The sequence below is a fragment of the Phyllobates terribilis genome, unplaced genomic scaffold (genome assembly GCF_046119375.1).
Source record: "Phyllobates terribilis strain yellow unplaced genomic scaffold, ASM4611937v1 Scaffold_11__3_contigs__length_659146591, whole genome shotgun sequence".
NCBI classification, from domain to species: domain Eukaryota; kingdom Metazoa; phylum Chordata; class Amphibia; order Anura; family Dendrobatidae; genus Phyllobates; species Phyllobates terribilis.
In genome coordinates this window covers 503,514,784-503,529,204 of record NW_027362771.1, presented here as the reverse complement: position 1 = coordinate 503,529,204, position 14,421 = coordinate 503,514,784, and the positions used below count along the sequence as shown (strand labels likewise).

Sequence of the window (14,421 nt, the reverse complement as noted above, 5' to 3'; positions counted from 1 at the left end):
ATGACTGAATATAGAAGAACACTTCAGATAATGTTATTCAAAGGACGGAAATGTAAGCTGTGCATACGGCATAACATGTCTGTGGTGCCGACATAGGTGTATAACAAATGATCTGAAGCTTATAAACTTACTAACGCTATAGTAGTAGTGAGAATGATATGTGGTGACCACTGAACTAACCTGACCTCTCAATTTACTACTGTAGCGTAAGGCAGGTTTGTGAGATTTAGTGCTGGCACGTACACGCTCCTCCCTGAACCACTGGACCTTGGCTTGCTCACTACCCATAGTGTTTGGTGCCTTCACCCCAGTTTAGTCCTGCTGACAATCCCTCATCAGTCCTTGACTGATAGCGTGGCCCTTGTCTGGTAATAAAACTCTAAGCTCCTCCAGGAGGGACAACTTCCATATTGCACATTATTTGTATCCTAACACTGGGCTACAATAGAGGCATCAGTCTCTTCCGGTTTAGCGTTCCTGTATTTGGATAAGAAAAGTAACAAAATCTTTGTTTTTGTATCAGTACACACCAACATTCCCAAAAGGCTGTTCTAGGGAACCTGATCCCGATCAAACCACGAGCAGAATAAAATCCCAGCCTGGCTGCAAGATAGCGACCAAGTATATTATCCATAGGAGCGCCAGAGAAAAAACAGTTACAGAGGTTGGCCCCTACTTTCTTTTTATTGATGGCCTATCCATAGGATTAGTTATTGCTTATATAGCGCCATTAATTTCTCAGCGCTTTACAGACATCAGCACCACTGACCCCATTGGAGCTCACAATCTAAGTTATAGGTCTTTGGAGTGTGGGAGGAAACTGGAAACTTGTATGAAACCAAAACAAAGATGGGGAGAACATACAAACTCCTTGCAGATGTTGTCCTTGGTGGGATTTGAACCCAGGACCCCAGCGCTGCAAAGCTACAGTGCAAACCACTGAGCCACTGTGGCTAAGCAGTCAATATATGATCAGCTGTTACCATCTCCAGACGGCAGTTTTCGGATGCTGCCAGAACACAGCAACTGCATCAAAACTATAATGGCTGGTTACTACAGAAAACTTGATTATGGGTGGTGTTCCGGCGGCACGAGAATTTTCGGCTGATTCCGGTAACACCTGATCGGCAGGGCTGCCGGGTGTCGCACCCCCACCGATCAGATATTGATGGCCCACACCCCTTTAAAGATCCACACATGAGAGAGACATCTCATTAAACTAAACCAGTGCGGGGAGAAGCCGGCCATGGACAACACCGACTAGTCTTGCCTCTTCCTATAATCCTCGGCCGGATCTTTAAACCATGTTTTTTCAGAAAAAAAGGCAGTCTGTTTCAAAGAAACAGCCAGACTCTGATCCATGCTGACTGTGGTTACATGTGACAGGTTCCCTTTAATAGCCATTTTATAGCACAAAATATACCTTTTTCAGTTTTTTTCTCTTCTTCCAGGTGCCTCTCTTAGTGCTAATGCTGCTGGAGGCAATCTCTGGACACAGTCTCCTTTCCCTGCTGGTAGCAACATAATATATTCCCCTCTTACCTGCCCTCCAGAAGGAGCCTTCTCATCTATACCGCTGTGCTGCTACAGAGGATCTGCTCCTACCCTGCGGGGAGAGTGACTGAGCATGTGTTACCACCAGATCTTGGCTCTTTAGGTGGACGTGGACATAGCTGCACACTTTGATCATAGTGAATCCTGCATCATCCTACACGTGTGCTCCCGCCATCGCTCATACTGCATCATCCTACGCGTGTGCTCCCGCCATCGCGAATCCTGCATCATCCTACGCGTGTGCTCCCGCCATCGCGAATCCTGCATCATCCTACGCGTGTGCTCCTGCCATCGCTCATACTGTATCATCCTAGGCGTGTGCTCCCGCCATCGCTCATACTGCACCATCCTACGCGTGTGCTCCCGCCATCGCTCATACTGCACCATCCTATTATGTGCTCCCGATATCACTCAATGCTTCATCTAAGCAGATATGTTGAAATATATTATTTGTGGCACTACATGACACTACCAGCTATTTATTGGTTACACGGATTGACTTTTTTTGCAGCATGATGGAAATTGAGATGGGAAGAAATCAGTAATAAAAGAGGTATCAGAAAATAAACCTATAACCTATAAGTGTTGCGGACTAACGTGTAATGGTTGTCATCTCTACATTTTTCTAACATAAGAAAGAAATCCCTTGTTTCTCAATGGTTAACTGGTGTTACATTGAGGATGCTACGCGAGTAAAGGACTTTATGGTTCCTTTATTTCCATCACTTTGGCTGGTAAGTAATGGTAATTTCTTAGGTTTATAACATGCTCTGCTTTTGGCCAAGTTTTTAAAATCCAAAACAAAAAAAAGGATTAAAAATCCAAGAAAAAGTGAATGATTCGCTTGGTCCTAACCCTTATGTTAAACCCCATGGTTGGAAGGACAGGCCATATTCTATATATACACGGATATAAATGTAAAACACATTGCAATACAAGGAATCTAAACAATGTAAAGAATGTGTTTATTCTGTTATCGGGAAAAAAAAAAATGAAGAAATGTAATAGGCTTTAGTAACCTCATTGCTACTGACGATCAGAAGTGACAGAACATGGTTAATCTTGAAAATACTAAAATAAGTGGGGAAAATATTCCGAGCATTACAGATGACTTGTGGCTTGGAGTCTCCGCCCGGCCGTTGGTTGACAAATACATGTGGTAAAGAGGCGGCGGATGTTACTAAGCAACCAGGACGCCAGTACTGATACGCAGGAGGAGCTGGCGGACAATTTTAACCCCTTGGATGGTTTCCTGGCTACAGTTATACACAAGGAAACTACAATTTTTTTATCTTGCGATTTGAGAATTTGGTGTTTAATACATTGCAAAACCTATATCTTAATCTAACACTTTACTAAATCAATTTTCGCTCTACCAGTCTATTCACTTCAAAGATTGTCCTGTTAAAAAAAAGGGCCAAAAAAAACAAAACAAAAAATAGGATTGGTTATAGTAATAAGACCCTACTGCTGCAGGTCTTCTCCCTCTCACACTTAGGACTACGACTGACATTCCAGAATATCCGTACGTATAATTCTGTTTAATGTTGTGTAGAAAATCTGGGTGGGGATTTCCTCTGTTTCAAGACATTATAATGTAGAGAGATAATATCAGGAGCTACGGAATCCCACGAATTCCTTAAATAGCGCAGGAGAATGGTCCGTGTACTCTACTTGTTCTTGGTCTATGGATTCTGGAGCACTGTTTCTCATTTTGTAGAATTGCCCATTGTATTCCTATTAGGATATTTTATTATTCTTGCTTAGAATGCCAAGAATTCTGATAAAGTAAATGACTGGGGTTTATCAAATTTCAGTCCAAGCTCACAAAAATGAGGTCCATCAATGTTCGAGACAATCCACTTTTAAAATAGAAAGCAGCCTGGCATCTTTAACCCCAGGAGTCATTACCACCAGGGTAAGCCATGGACAGACATATTTCCCTGTATCACCTGCTAAAAATAAAAGGCCAACCATGCGATACACGACTAGACCTGGCCCATTAAAGATGCACTACATTCTGTTTTTTGCTTTTTATTTGAGTGGGGGGACCAACTTCTATGAGATCCAAATGTCCCAATAGGAAAAATGGAATGGGTCGGAGTAGTGAGACATCTTCTATAGCTACTTTTACAGTGGCCATTCGTGGACCACTGATCGGCTTACATTAAGTTGACTGTTTAATACCCTGTTTAGACAGGCCGACCACACTTCCATGCACACAGAACGAGCTTTAATACGGTCATCCTGTGCACGGAATATCATCTTTCTCTGGAGCTCATATCCCGTTTACACAGGATGAGGTGCTGCCGAAAATGATGATCTTCTAAGCGTAAAAATAATTTCATCCTGCAAACAAGTGGTTTATGTTTGTTCTTTATGTGATTGGTGGAGTGTTTAGACAGGTGAATCATTGGGAAACAACTGTTCCTATAAACTTTTGTTCCCCATTTTCGGCCAGTGTAAATGCCTCCCCAAGTCTAGAACTACACAAGACCGTGCCCAAAGTAAAAAATGATGCAGGTGACGACCTAGTCATGTTTTATAACTGTTGTAACTAACAGATGTCGGAGAAATGCAGTGAACACTAAGACAGGGGTCCCCAACCTGTAGCTCAGGAGCCACATGTGGCTCGTGGTCCCATGAATTGGGGCTCGCGGCTGACTGCAAGCTTGGTGAATTAGCTCCAGGTCTAGCAAACAAGTATGAAGAGCACATCTCAAAATGGTGGATTTTGTGTGTATTCCTGCACAGAAGAGCAAATCTGGGTGCACATATACTGGTCTTGGGGGTTATGGCACTCTGGAGACCGAATGATATTACCTATCAGAGGAGGTGCTTGAAGCTGGATGATACAGTGTGTTGGGAGAATACTAAATGGGGGTATTGTGGGAACCCCTGCATCCTGGTATTCTGCTTCGGGGTGATTTCTGTGGAAAAGCTTTGGTTATCATTATACCCATAGTGGAGGCTTTGGTTGCCCCTATGGTGAGGGGGAGGAAGGTGAATGTGGATCGCGACCTTCTCTCGGAGCTGAATGTGGCTCTCAAGGTCAGAAAGGTTCTATAACACAACCACCCAAAATTGCATTTAGAAAAGGTCTTTTACAGCGGAGGTCCTCCTCTTCAGTTTTCAAAGCCCACCAAAAGATCATGTTTTCAGGATTTCCTTTCTATTGCACAGGTGAACGGTGATAACTCCATCACCTGTGCAATACTAAGGAAATAATGAAAACATGATCTGTCAGTGGGCCGTGAGGACTGGAGAGGAGAATATTGTTTTAGAACAGTGGTGCTCTCAAATTAAATGGCCAGTATCCATAGTACTCGGGACTGAAGACCTGTCACAGGAAATCTGGTCTAGATAATGGATAAGAGTTTTGGGGGAGATTTCACAAAAGTTCAAGATGTAGATGACTAAACTTAATGATAAATATTGCTACTTCCTCTTGCAGTGCTTATCTCCTATAGGAACAAAGGATCCTGAATAATATCCAAATACAGCATTAATGATCCTTCCTCCGATATAGGTCATTGTGGGACTGCCCCAGACGTAGATCATTTGCTTTATCCCAGTGAAATAGGCTGGTCCAAGCCACTGTGTTCTAATATACATGGTGGTCACCTTAAAGGGAACCTGTCACATGATTCATGCTGCCGAAATACGCGTAACATCACTCAGAGGCTGCTGCATGATTATGGCAAAGTATATTTTTCTCTGAAATGCTCAGCTGTTCCAGAGAAAATATAGTTAGAAGATCCAGCTGGGAAGCATAGTTAGAGAAGAGACTAGTCCAGCATCGTCCCCGGACAATGGTTGACCGTTCTCTCCCTATGTACACACGAGGGAGAGATCTGTCAATCACATTGGGTGGGGCAGGACAGGGGCAGGACAGGGGCAGAGATTAACCAGTCTTGTACTCCAGATATGGTCCACAATGGATCTTTAAAAATATACTTGTTTGCAATCATACAGACAGGCTGTGATTCCTGCTGCCAGCAGTTTGGACAGCATAAATCAATTGACAGGTTCCCTTTAAGGTTTGTGCTACTTTTGAACAATTTGTCAATGTTACTACTAAATTAAAGCTGTGCATGCAAGACAACAGTATTATTCGGGATAGAAGATATAGCTCCATAGTTAAAATTGGAAAGCTGGCTATAAAAAGTCTCCATTTATTAACAACCTAAGTGAGGCCCTACACCTTAAAAATTCCATATACATTAGAATGAAGTTAAGGGGATTGTCCAGGCATGAACATTAGATAGGTGGGGATCCGACAACTAGCACTTCCCCAGATCAGCTCCGGTGACTATCAGATGTAAACACTTTGGATGAAGCAGCAAATAGCAGCATTATTCAATGTGTAGCAGCTGCTGCTTGGTACTGCACAACAGCTGCTATTCTTTTAATAGCAGCCGCTCCGCAGCGCCCGGCAGCAGCCGCTACACAACGAATGCAGCGGTGTCTAAGGTGTTTACATCCGGCAGTTGCAAGATAAAATAACAGTTGATATATGGGGGGTCCTGGGTGTAGGACCATCATGAGCGGATATTGAGGAGTAATCTGAAGGATAGGTCATCAATATGTTATGCCCAGCCAAGCCCTTTACAGGAAATGGCCTATTTGGTCCATAACGAAGGATCTGATTAAATATCCATTGCTCATTTTGACTAATAAATGTTCACAGTCGTTCAAAGCCAGTCAGGTATGTTGAATTATTTTTTTTTTTACCAATGATCTGGACAGGTGGAATGTATATGTATATGTATCACTTAGACAACCAACAAATGATTGTTCTGTAAACTAGTATTGGTGGAAAAAAAATTCTGTAGTTTTACTCATGTCATTATCTCCCGCCAACACAAATTTCGGCCGGTTGCTCTAATAATATTGGGCATCTATGGGAATAGAATAGTGCTATTACCTATGTCATCTGAAGAGTATGGGGCTTTGTGCAAAGAGTGATTACTTGTTGCCCAATTTTCATTAAATGACTATGGCCAGCTTTAGACATCCACTGTTCCCAACCTCGCCTACACACATGAACACTTGGCTCAGTTGAGTGTACATGTGTTTTCAACAGGGGAGGGAGGAATAAGTCACTGACCGAAACCTCTGGGAGTGACTTATCTCCTGTGCATGTTGACTAGTGATGAACGAGAGTGCTCGTTTAACCCTTTAAATGAGCACGCTCGGGTACTCGCCGAGCAGTTTCGGAGTGCTCAGCATTTCAGTTTCAGTCGCCGCGGCTGCATGTGTCGTGGCTGTTACACAGCTGTGACACATGTACATATGTGTAACAGCCACGACACATGCAGCTGAAACTGAAATGCCTAGCACGCCGAAACAGGCAATCTCTACATGTGTCACAGCTGTGTAACAGCCGCGACACATGCAGCCGCGGCGGCTGAAACTGAAATGCCGGAACTACTCGGCAAGTACCAGAGAGTGCTCGTTTAAGGGGTTGAACAAGCACGCTCGCTCATCATTAATGTTGATACATCATTCCCAATCCTGCATTCCCCTCTACAATTGCCTTTGGAGGCAATTTTGGACACCTTATATACATAAGATGGTCATCTGGACCTATAATGGTAGCTGATCCAAAATGCCAAAAAGATGCTCTATAGAGACTATCAGGCAGCAACACACTACAACAACGTGATGCAATTGCTGGTAAATTTTGCAACACTGCATGTAGTGCTGCTGCCCAAGCAACAATTTTGCCAATGACTGAGCTCACCTATGTCATCGATATCAAGCAGTCCAAGCTAAAAATCACCCAATGATTTACTTTTCAACATCTGGAGTTTACATAGATTCCTTACTAGAAGTAATGCCCATTTGTGCTAATCCCTACTTTTCAAAGGTCTCATTGTGTGATGATGTGACATTTTTTGGATATTGTTGAACAACAGTAACAGATTTTCATTAGTATTCATTATTTTGCACAGTGGATAATTTTTAACTTTGCATATCAAGAAACTTTTGTACTTACCCACACAGTTGCATGTTGGGAATTCAGATTGAGCCCTTTTAGCTGGAGTGTCCAATAAACTCTTGGTTGGTGAAGTTAAGTAGTTTAATGGTGATTCCAAAAACCCACTGAGAGACGGATTAAAAGACATTTCGCTTTTTGTAGGCGTTCCGTCATGCTGATTTTCCTCTGAGTAGAAGCATGTGGTAGATACGACTGTGATAGCACCAGAAGATTCAATTTTGACCTGTTTTGGAGATTTGGATGAGAACACTCCTCCAAAATTCTGAGATATTCCCTGTCCTAAGGGAATGATAGAGTTTGGACCTGTCAGGGATTGGGGAGGGAAAGAGAGTCTTGTCTGTGGCTCTAAAGAGGTTGCTGGTTTTGCACCATTTTGAGAAGACACCTCGGTACCCGGGAGTGGGAAGTCATCACCAAACTCTGCTTCAAACTGCCTTATCAGATCTTCAAATTTATCATCAATTAGATTTTGAACAGAACCGTGACCCGTGTTGGCCTGTTGAGAGTCACTTTGTCCAGAGCTAGAGCCGGTGTCGTCAACAGAAGAAGTGGTATTCATATTTTTTGGACCAAAACTGTTGTTTTGAGAAATACCAAGTGGCAAGCCATTGCCCTGCCCATCATTAGATTGATTTACAGTGCATGTTTCCTGAGTGTTTAATGTAAATCTGTTGTCAAGAGTAACCTGTAAGCCAGGCTGTATAAGCACCATTGACTTGTCAACTTTTTCATTTGGTTGGCTCTCTTCTTGCAAAAGTTGGTGGAATTCCTCTATTTTAATTTGGCTCACTGGTAAGAAGAGAGCTTGGCCCTCTTTTTGTCTGGGCTTTTTAATCTGTATTTGTTTACGAGGGGCTTTTATTTTCGGCTCAGCTTGTTTTTGCGATGGCGATTGCCCTCGCTTTTTCCTCTCCTTTACTGGCTTCTCTGTGGTCTTTGGGACCTTTTGTGCGTTTGGCACCCACCAGTTTTGTTGTTCTTGTGAACTTTCCTGTGCAGGGTGCGAGTCTATGAAGAGGTTGCGTTTATGGTGAAGGTGTTGCTGTAATGCAGCCTGCGCACTCCTATGGAAATCTGAATCTTGCATTGGCTGAAATAGCTGCTGATCTGGTGACATTTTGTAAAGATTAGATGTTGGGGTTTCTTTCTTAACAGAGCTTTGTTTTGACTTTTTTACTTTGGGGGTTATGGACTCAGGTCCCTTAAAAACAGACTTAATATAATCATCTGCATTCCCGAGCAATTGCTTCAACCCACTCATGGGATCTGAAGGAGTTTTCCGTTGCTCTGGACCTTGACCCCATTGCTGCATAAATTCTGATTTGTTTGGAGTGGATGCCTCGTTTTGCAGCATAGGGGTGCCGTGAGACAGTTTTTCTGGAATGTATGGTCCTTCTTGATAACTAGGTGTTTTATTTTGATCCCAAGTAGTTTGTCTGGTGGGTTGAGATATAGGAAGTGCATTATTACCAGCGTACATTTGGGATTGCGGATTTTGGAAAAAATCATTGCAGGACATGGGTAATAACTGCCCCTGGTCGCCCTTTGCAGATGGATAATGCGTTAGACGTTCATGGGAAGGTAAAGGTGTTTGCGAAGGGCCATTAGGGCAATCCTTGTTTGTTTGTGGAAGTGCAGAAGATAATTGTGTAAGCGCTTCAATGGCAATTGCAGTTTGCAAACTTATATTTTTCTCTTTTGCAATGCTCCATGCATTCTGAGAAAAGGGAAGGGACCCAGAAGGGCATTTCGTAATTTTATTTTCTAGTGCAAGCACCTGATCTTTAGAATAGTTCTTTTCTACCAACTCTCTGCTGACCTGACCCATAGGGATGTGAGAGCCATCCTGATGGTCTTTAACAGCAGACTTTATTTTGTTCTCAAGCCATTCCAAGTAATCTGGACATTCGGGGCCATCACAGTTACAGTTCGGGGGTTTCATGCCATGTTTTGCAAGTTCCAGAGCAGTTCTTAGGGTATGTATATCTTCTGGACAAGGTGGAGGTTTATTTTGTGGAAGGCTAGAGCTTTCTCTATTCATCTCATAATTGAACTTGTCATACAGCTGCCTTGAAACCATAGATGGAGTCCCTGATGCTGGTAACCCATAGGACATTGCCTCGGCTACAGCAGAGAATGCTACTAGGTTTTTGGCATCTTCTAAATTGGAATTATTAGCAGCAGAGTGATTACGGATGTGAGCATTTTCCCAATTAATCTTTTCACCAGGATCTTGTGGAGTAGGAGTATTGCCTAACCATGGATTTGCTTCCATTAATAACCGGTTGCTGAAATCTTCACATCCCTTATTCAGTAGCACTTGGTCACATGCCTGTGTCACCCTTCCTTCTTCAACAGGATTGATTGGCCCCGTTTCCATTTGGTCTGTTTTGGGTCCATCAACCAAAATACTTTCTGAACAGTTCTAAAGAAAGAAAAAAAAAGTTGAAAAAATAAATTAACACTTTTTTTTATGTAATACTAGTAACCATCAAGGCAACTTTATAGCCTATGATGTATTGGTTGTCCACTACTTTTACACTGATGGCCTATCCTTAGGATAAGTCAACAATGTCTGACTGGCCGAGATCAGACACCCGGCACCTCCGCCGATCAGCTGTTATCGGTGTCGGCTGCCGCAAGTACATGCTTGTGGAGCTGGCCATCTACTTGTAGTGGCTGCTGCAGAGTACGACACATCCACCTTCTATTCAAATCAATAGGAGGCGGATGTGTAGTACCCTGCGGCAGCCACTACAAGTAGAGGCCAGTTCCTCTACTTCCGGCTGGCAGCTGCCGACACCGATAACAGATGATCGGTGGGGGTGCCAGGTGTTGGACCCTGGCCAATCAGACATTGATGGCCTATCCTTAGCATAGGTCATCAAAGTAAAAGTAGTGGACAACCTCTTTAACAATATGTTTTATATTCAGATTTATAAACCAAAATTTCATAGGTCTATGTGCCAATGAAAGCTACACAAGCAAAGTTTCCTTAATAGCTGAGAGGCTGAAATGTCACAGTTGGGTGATGCAATTATTCAGTTTGGTTATTAGTCACAAGACTGAAATTGCTCAGTCATAGATTTCATGATCTTAACAGGAAAATGTGATCATAAAAACCATTTCACTTATTCAGTTTGTTGACCTCCCACTACCGCTACCATTCATTCAGTTCTTGTATTCCCACAGTCAAACACCCTACGCACAGACACAAAATCCACACGCATTACTGATGGGTTATTAAGCAGAATCTGTATTTGTCAAGAAGTGCTCCGGGGGGGCAACAACCGATATTCACGATAGCGACGTCTGCCTGGGATTACTAATTAGGGTGAGTATCTCACCTACACACAGCGGAGGCTTATATTTCGTGGGTTATTCCAAAATGTAATTTACAAGTTGCCAGTGACTAATATCCATGAAGTCGCTCTCATATTAAAGTAAAGCATCATTAGTTAAACCCACGCTGAATACGTCTAAGAATGTATGAAGACATTTCGATTAAGTTTAGGAGCTGAATTTAGCCTAGTTAAAGAAAATCTGTCAGTAGAATCAACTCTATTAAGCTGTCTATATGGCAAATATCCTAAAAATATCATTTTAATTAGTTGTACAAATAGATAAAAAAATATATTAAAATTGTGGAAGAATAAAAAGTTCACGGCAAACGTATCAAAAAAGTGTGTTGGAGGGGTTTATCAAATAATATTGTATTCCCAAAAGAAAATGTGTACAAATCAGATATAGCAGACATATATCAATTCAGTAAATACATTGGTAAAGGCAGGTAATATAATTATAAATAGATCAACTGTACAGATCAATTAAAAAATATACCATAAAGAGAGAAGGACAACGTGTAAATCAAGACCCCAGGACTCCGATGTATGTTTCGCCCTTGGCTTTCTCAAGGAGTGAATGGAGTAGTGATTAGCAGACATTATGTATACTACTATCTCAGCCAATCAAAATTCAGCCAGAAATAGAAAATAAAGTGCTTCTGTGCAAAAACGAGGGTTGGCTGAATAGAGGAAGTAATGAATGTGTTTCAAGCTGAAACACAAATGGGTGACAAAAAGAAAAGCATTTCATAGGGGAAAACCACAGGAAGTTGCTTAAAAACCAATAGAGATGGCGATACGTTCCAGCGTGGAACGCAAGCCGAAATGAAAGTAAAGATGGCCGCCGACCGAAAATATACATTTACAACGATGGGACGCTGACTTCTACCGCAAACTTAATCGTAAGACAGTGGATTAAGAGAGTCTACAGTTGAGAACCCTTCTGGAGAAGGCTGAGGAATCAAATATCACTAAAAAACAGATGGGAGTATATCATCGTCAAATACCCCACAGTGGCTACATATGCTGCCCAAAATACACAAAAATGCCTCCTATCCTCCCGGTCATCTGATGGTCTCAGGTAATAACATTTGTGACCCAATTTGTAAATTAATGGACCACATTCTTCGTCCCATAGTAGAAACTCTTTCTTCTCACCTTAAAAGATACCAACGACGTCTTATGTAAAGTTGATGGGCTACGTCTGGAAGAGGATATGGTACTAGTAACCTGCGACTTCGAGTCCTTATATACATCTACACTACACAGGGGCGGCCTGGAGGCCATAAAACAATTTCTTGCCATGTCCAACTCTGATGGTGAGTTCAATACCCTGATCATGACATTACATAATGTGGGCTAATCACTACCCCATTCACTCCTTGAGAAAGCCAAGGGCAAAACTCAAGTCGGAGTCCTGGAGTCTTGGGTTTACACGTGGTTCTCTCTTTATGGTAAGTTTTTTAATTGCTATGTGCAGTTAATCTGTTTATAATTATACTACCTGCCTCTACGAACTTATTCACGGATTTGATTTGTCTGCTATATCTTTTTTGCACACAAAAATTCTATTGAGAAGACGTTATTATTTGATAAGCCTCCTCCACACACACATTTAGATACGTTTGTTGTGAACGTCCCAATTCTTATGTATTACTCCCCACAATTTTAATATTTTTTTTATATATATATATATTTACACACTAATAAAATTATATTTTTATGATACACTTATTTTCCTTTTGTGGTTATTCACTCCCTTGCCTTTGGTGTAGTATACTAGATTTCTATGTGAATGCCTAGCTAGATAACGTCATAGAAAGTTGAATAAAATTATACCTTGATCTCTGCGATCTGATGTCTTACTCCACGTTTTTCTCTATATGTAAATGAGCTGGTAAGAGCTATGGGCCGGACATAGATCTCCCTGACAATCTGCCTTCAGAGTTACCAGTGTGAGACATGTAGATCAGAAGAGCAGACTGTCAGTTATCACATGTCTCACACTGGTAACACTCATTTTATTTAGCTTCATATGACCAATATGCCTATATAGACAGCTCAGGAGGGTTAATTATTGACAGAGTCCCTTTAATAAATGCATTGCTTTTCAGACAACCTCATCATTCCCTATGGTCCGGTAAACTGTCCATTTGTTCCTGACTCCGCTGTATTAATGCTCAGCTTTATTTGGGCCATAAAAGAGCTCCCAGTATAGTGCATGAGGCCACTATTTCATCTCCGGCTCATTACTTTTAGGGGACAATATCCCTGAATGCATAACTTCAGCGTACAGTGTAGCCTGTACGGCAGCATATGGAGGTTGTGCAGCTCCAAACTGGCTGGTGGGCTGCCATGAGCCTTTACCCTACCATAAGTGCTCATCTCAACAGCTAAACCATCGCCCTTCTTTCCTTCTTTTGCAGAACCAGGGGAGTGCTGGCCTAGCAAATTGAAATGAACAAGTCAGCCAGCCTCCTTCAAGCACATCACCGACACCTATGTTGGTGGAAATTCTCGCTAGTTTTGAAACAAAGTCAGAAGCAACATATCTTGGAGAAGGGTCCGGTGGTATTTACATTTAGTGTATTGGATAATTGTCGATTTTCACTTTAGACACATTACAAAAACTTTCTATAGCTAGACAAAGCCTTTAATTTTTTTTATAGTACACTTCATTTTTGTTTTATACAGTTGCAAGGGGATTACAGTTAGGGCAAAGGTACTGTATACTGATGACTAGCTACTGTTTGCCAAAAGGACACTCTTGCCAATCATCACCTATGGACACCTTAAACATATATGTAGGCAGAATGTACACAAAACGTAGAGCCTAAACATGGTGTGAACCCAAGCTCATTTCTGAAGAAATATTTTATCTCTGATATATTCATATATTATGCTTTTACATAACATTTTACAATCCAAAATTGTACCAAACACCTCCACACATGGTTCACCAAGCCAAGGTGGTAAAGGTATGTCCATACGGTGGATATAACATATGCATTATCTGTTGGGCCGAAATCAGGGTCAAGTACTTAACATTAGTATACAGCACACATGTCAAACTCTGGCCCGCAAGGTGATCATATTTGACCCGCAACACTGCCACTGTATTCTGTATGGAGGACTATGCGGGGCCCATTATACTGGGTGGAGGACTATGCGGGGCCCATTATACTGTATGGAGGACTATGCGGGGGCACATTATACTGTATGAGGACTATGTGGGGCCCATTATACTGTATGGAGGACTATGTGGGGCCATTAATCTGCAAGGAAAATTTCCTCAATTGTAGAATTATTTTTTTTTATAGCAAGGTTGGCCCGCGACTTTGTCTAAGTTTTTAATTTTGGCCTTCTATGCATGTTTGACATCCCTGGTATAAGGTGACAAACAGATGTAGTGACCTTGTAGATGGTCACATGAAACATGCCCATCAGAAGCAGTTTCTATTGACGGTGTACAACATATTCTCCATTAACCAATTATGGAAAGGATCGAACTAAAACTGA

The 14,421-nt window shown here is 41.9% G+C and overlaps 1 protein-coding gene across 7 annotated transcripts in view; it reads right to left on the bottom strand.

Annotated features, from left to right (window-relative positions):
- Positions 1-14,421, bottom strand: part of TET3 (tet methylcytosine dioxygenase 3) — an 89,966-nt gene that overhangs the window by 39,627 nt on the left and 35,918 nt on the right. For all 7 annotated transcript variants that reach the window (XM_073653567.1, XM_073653568.1, XM_073653569.1 and 4 more), the window contains one exon: positions 7,556-9,983. In XM_073653567.1, coding sequence (XP_073509668.1) covers positions 7,556-9,983 — 2,428 coding nt within the window. The remainder of the gene's footprint in view (positions 1-7,555; positions 9,984-14,421) is intronic.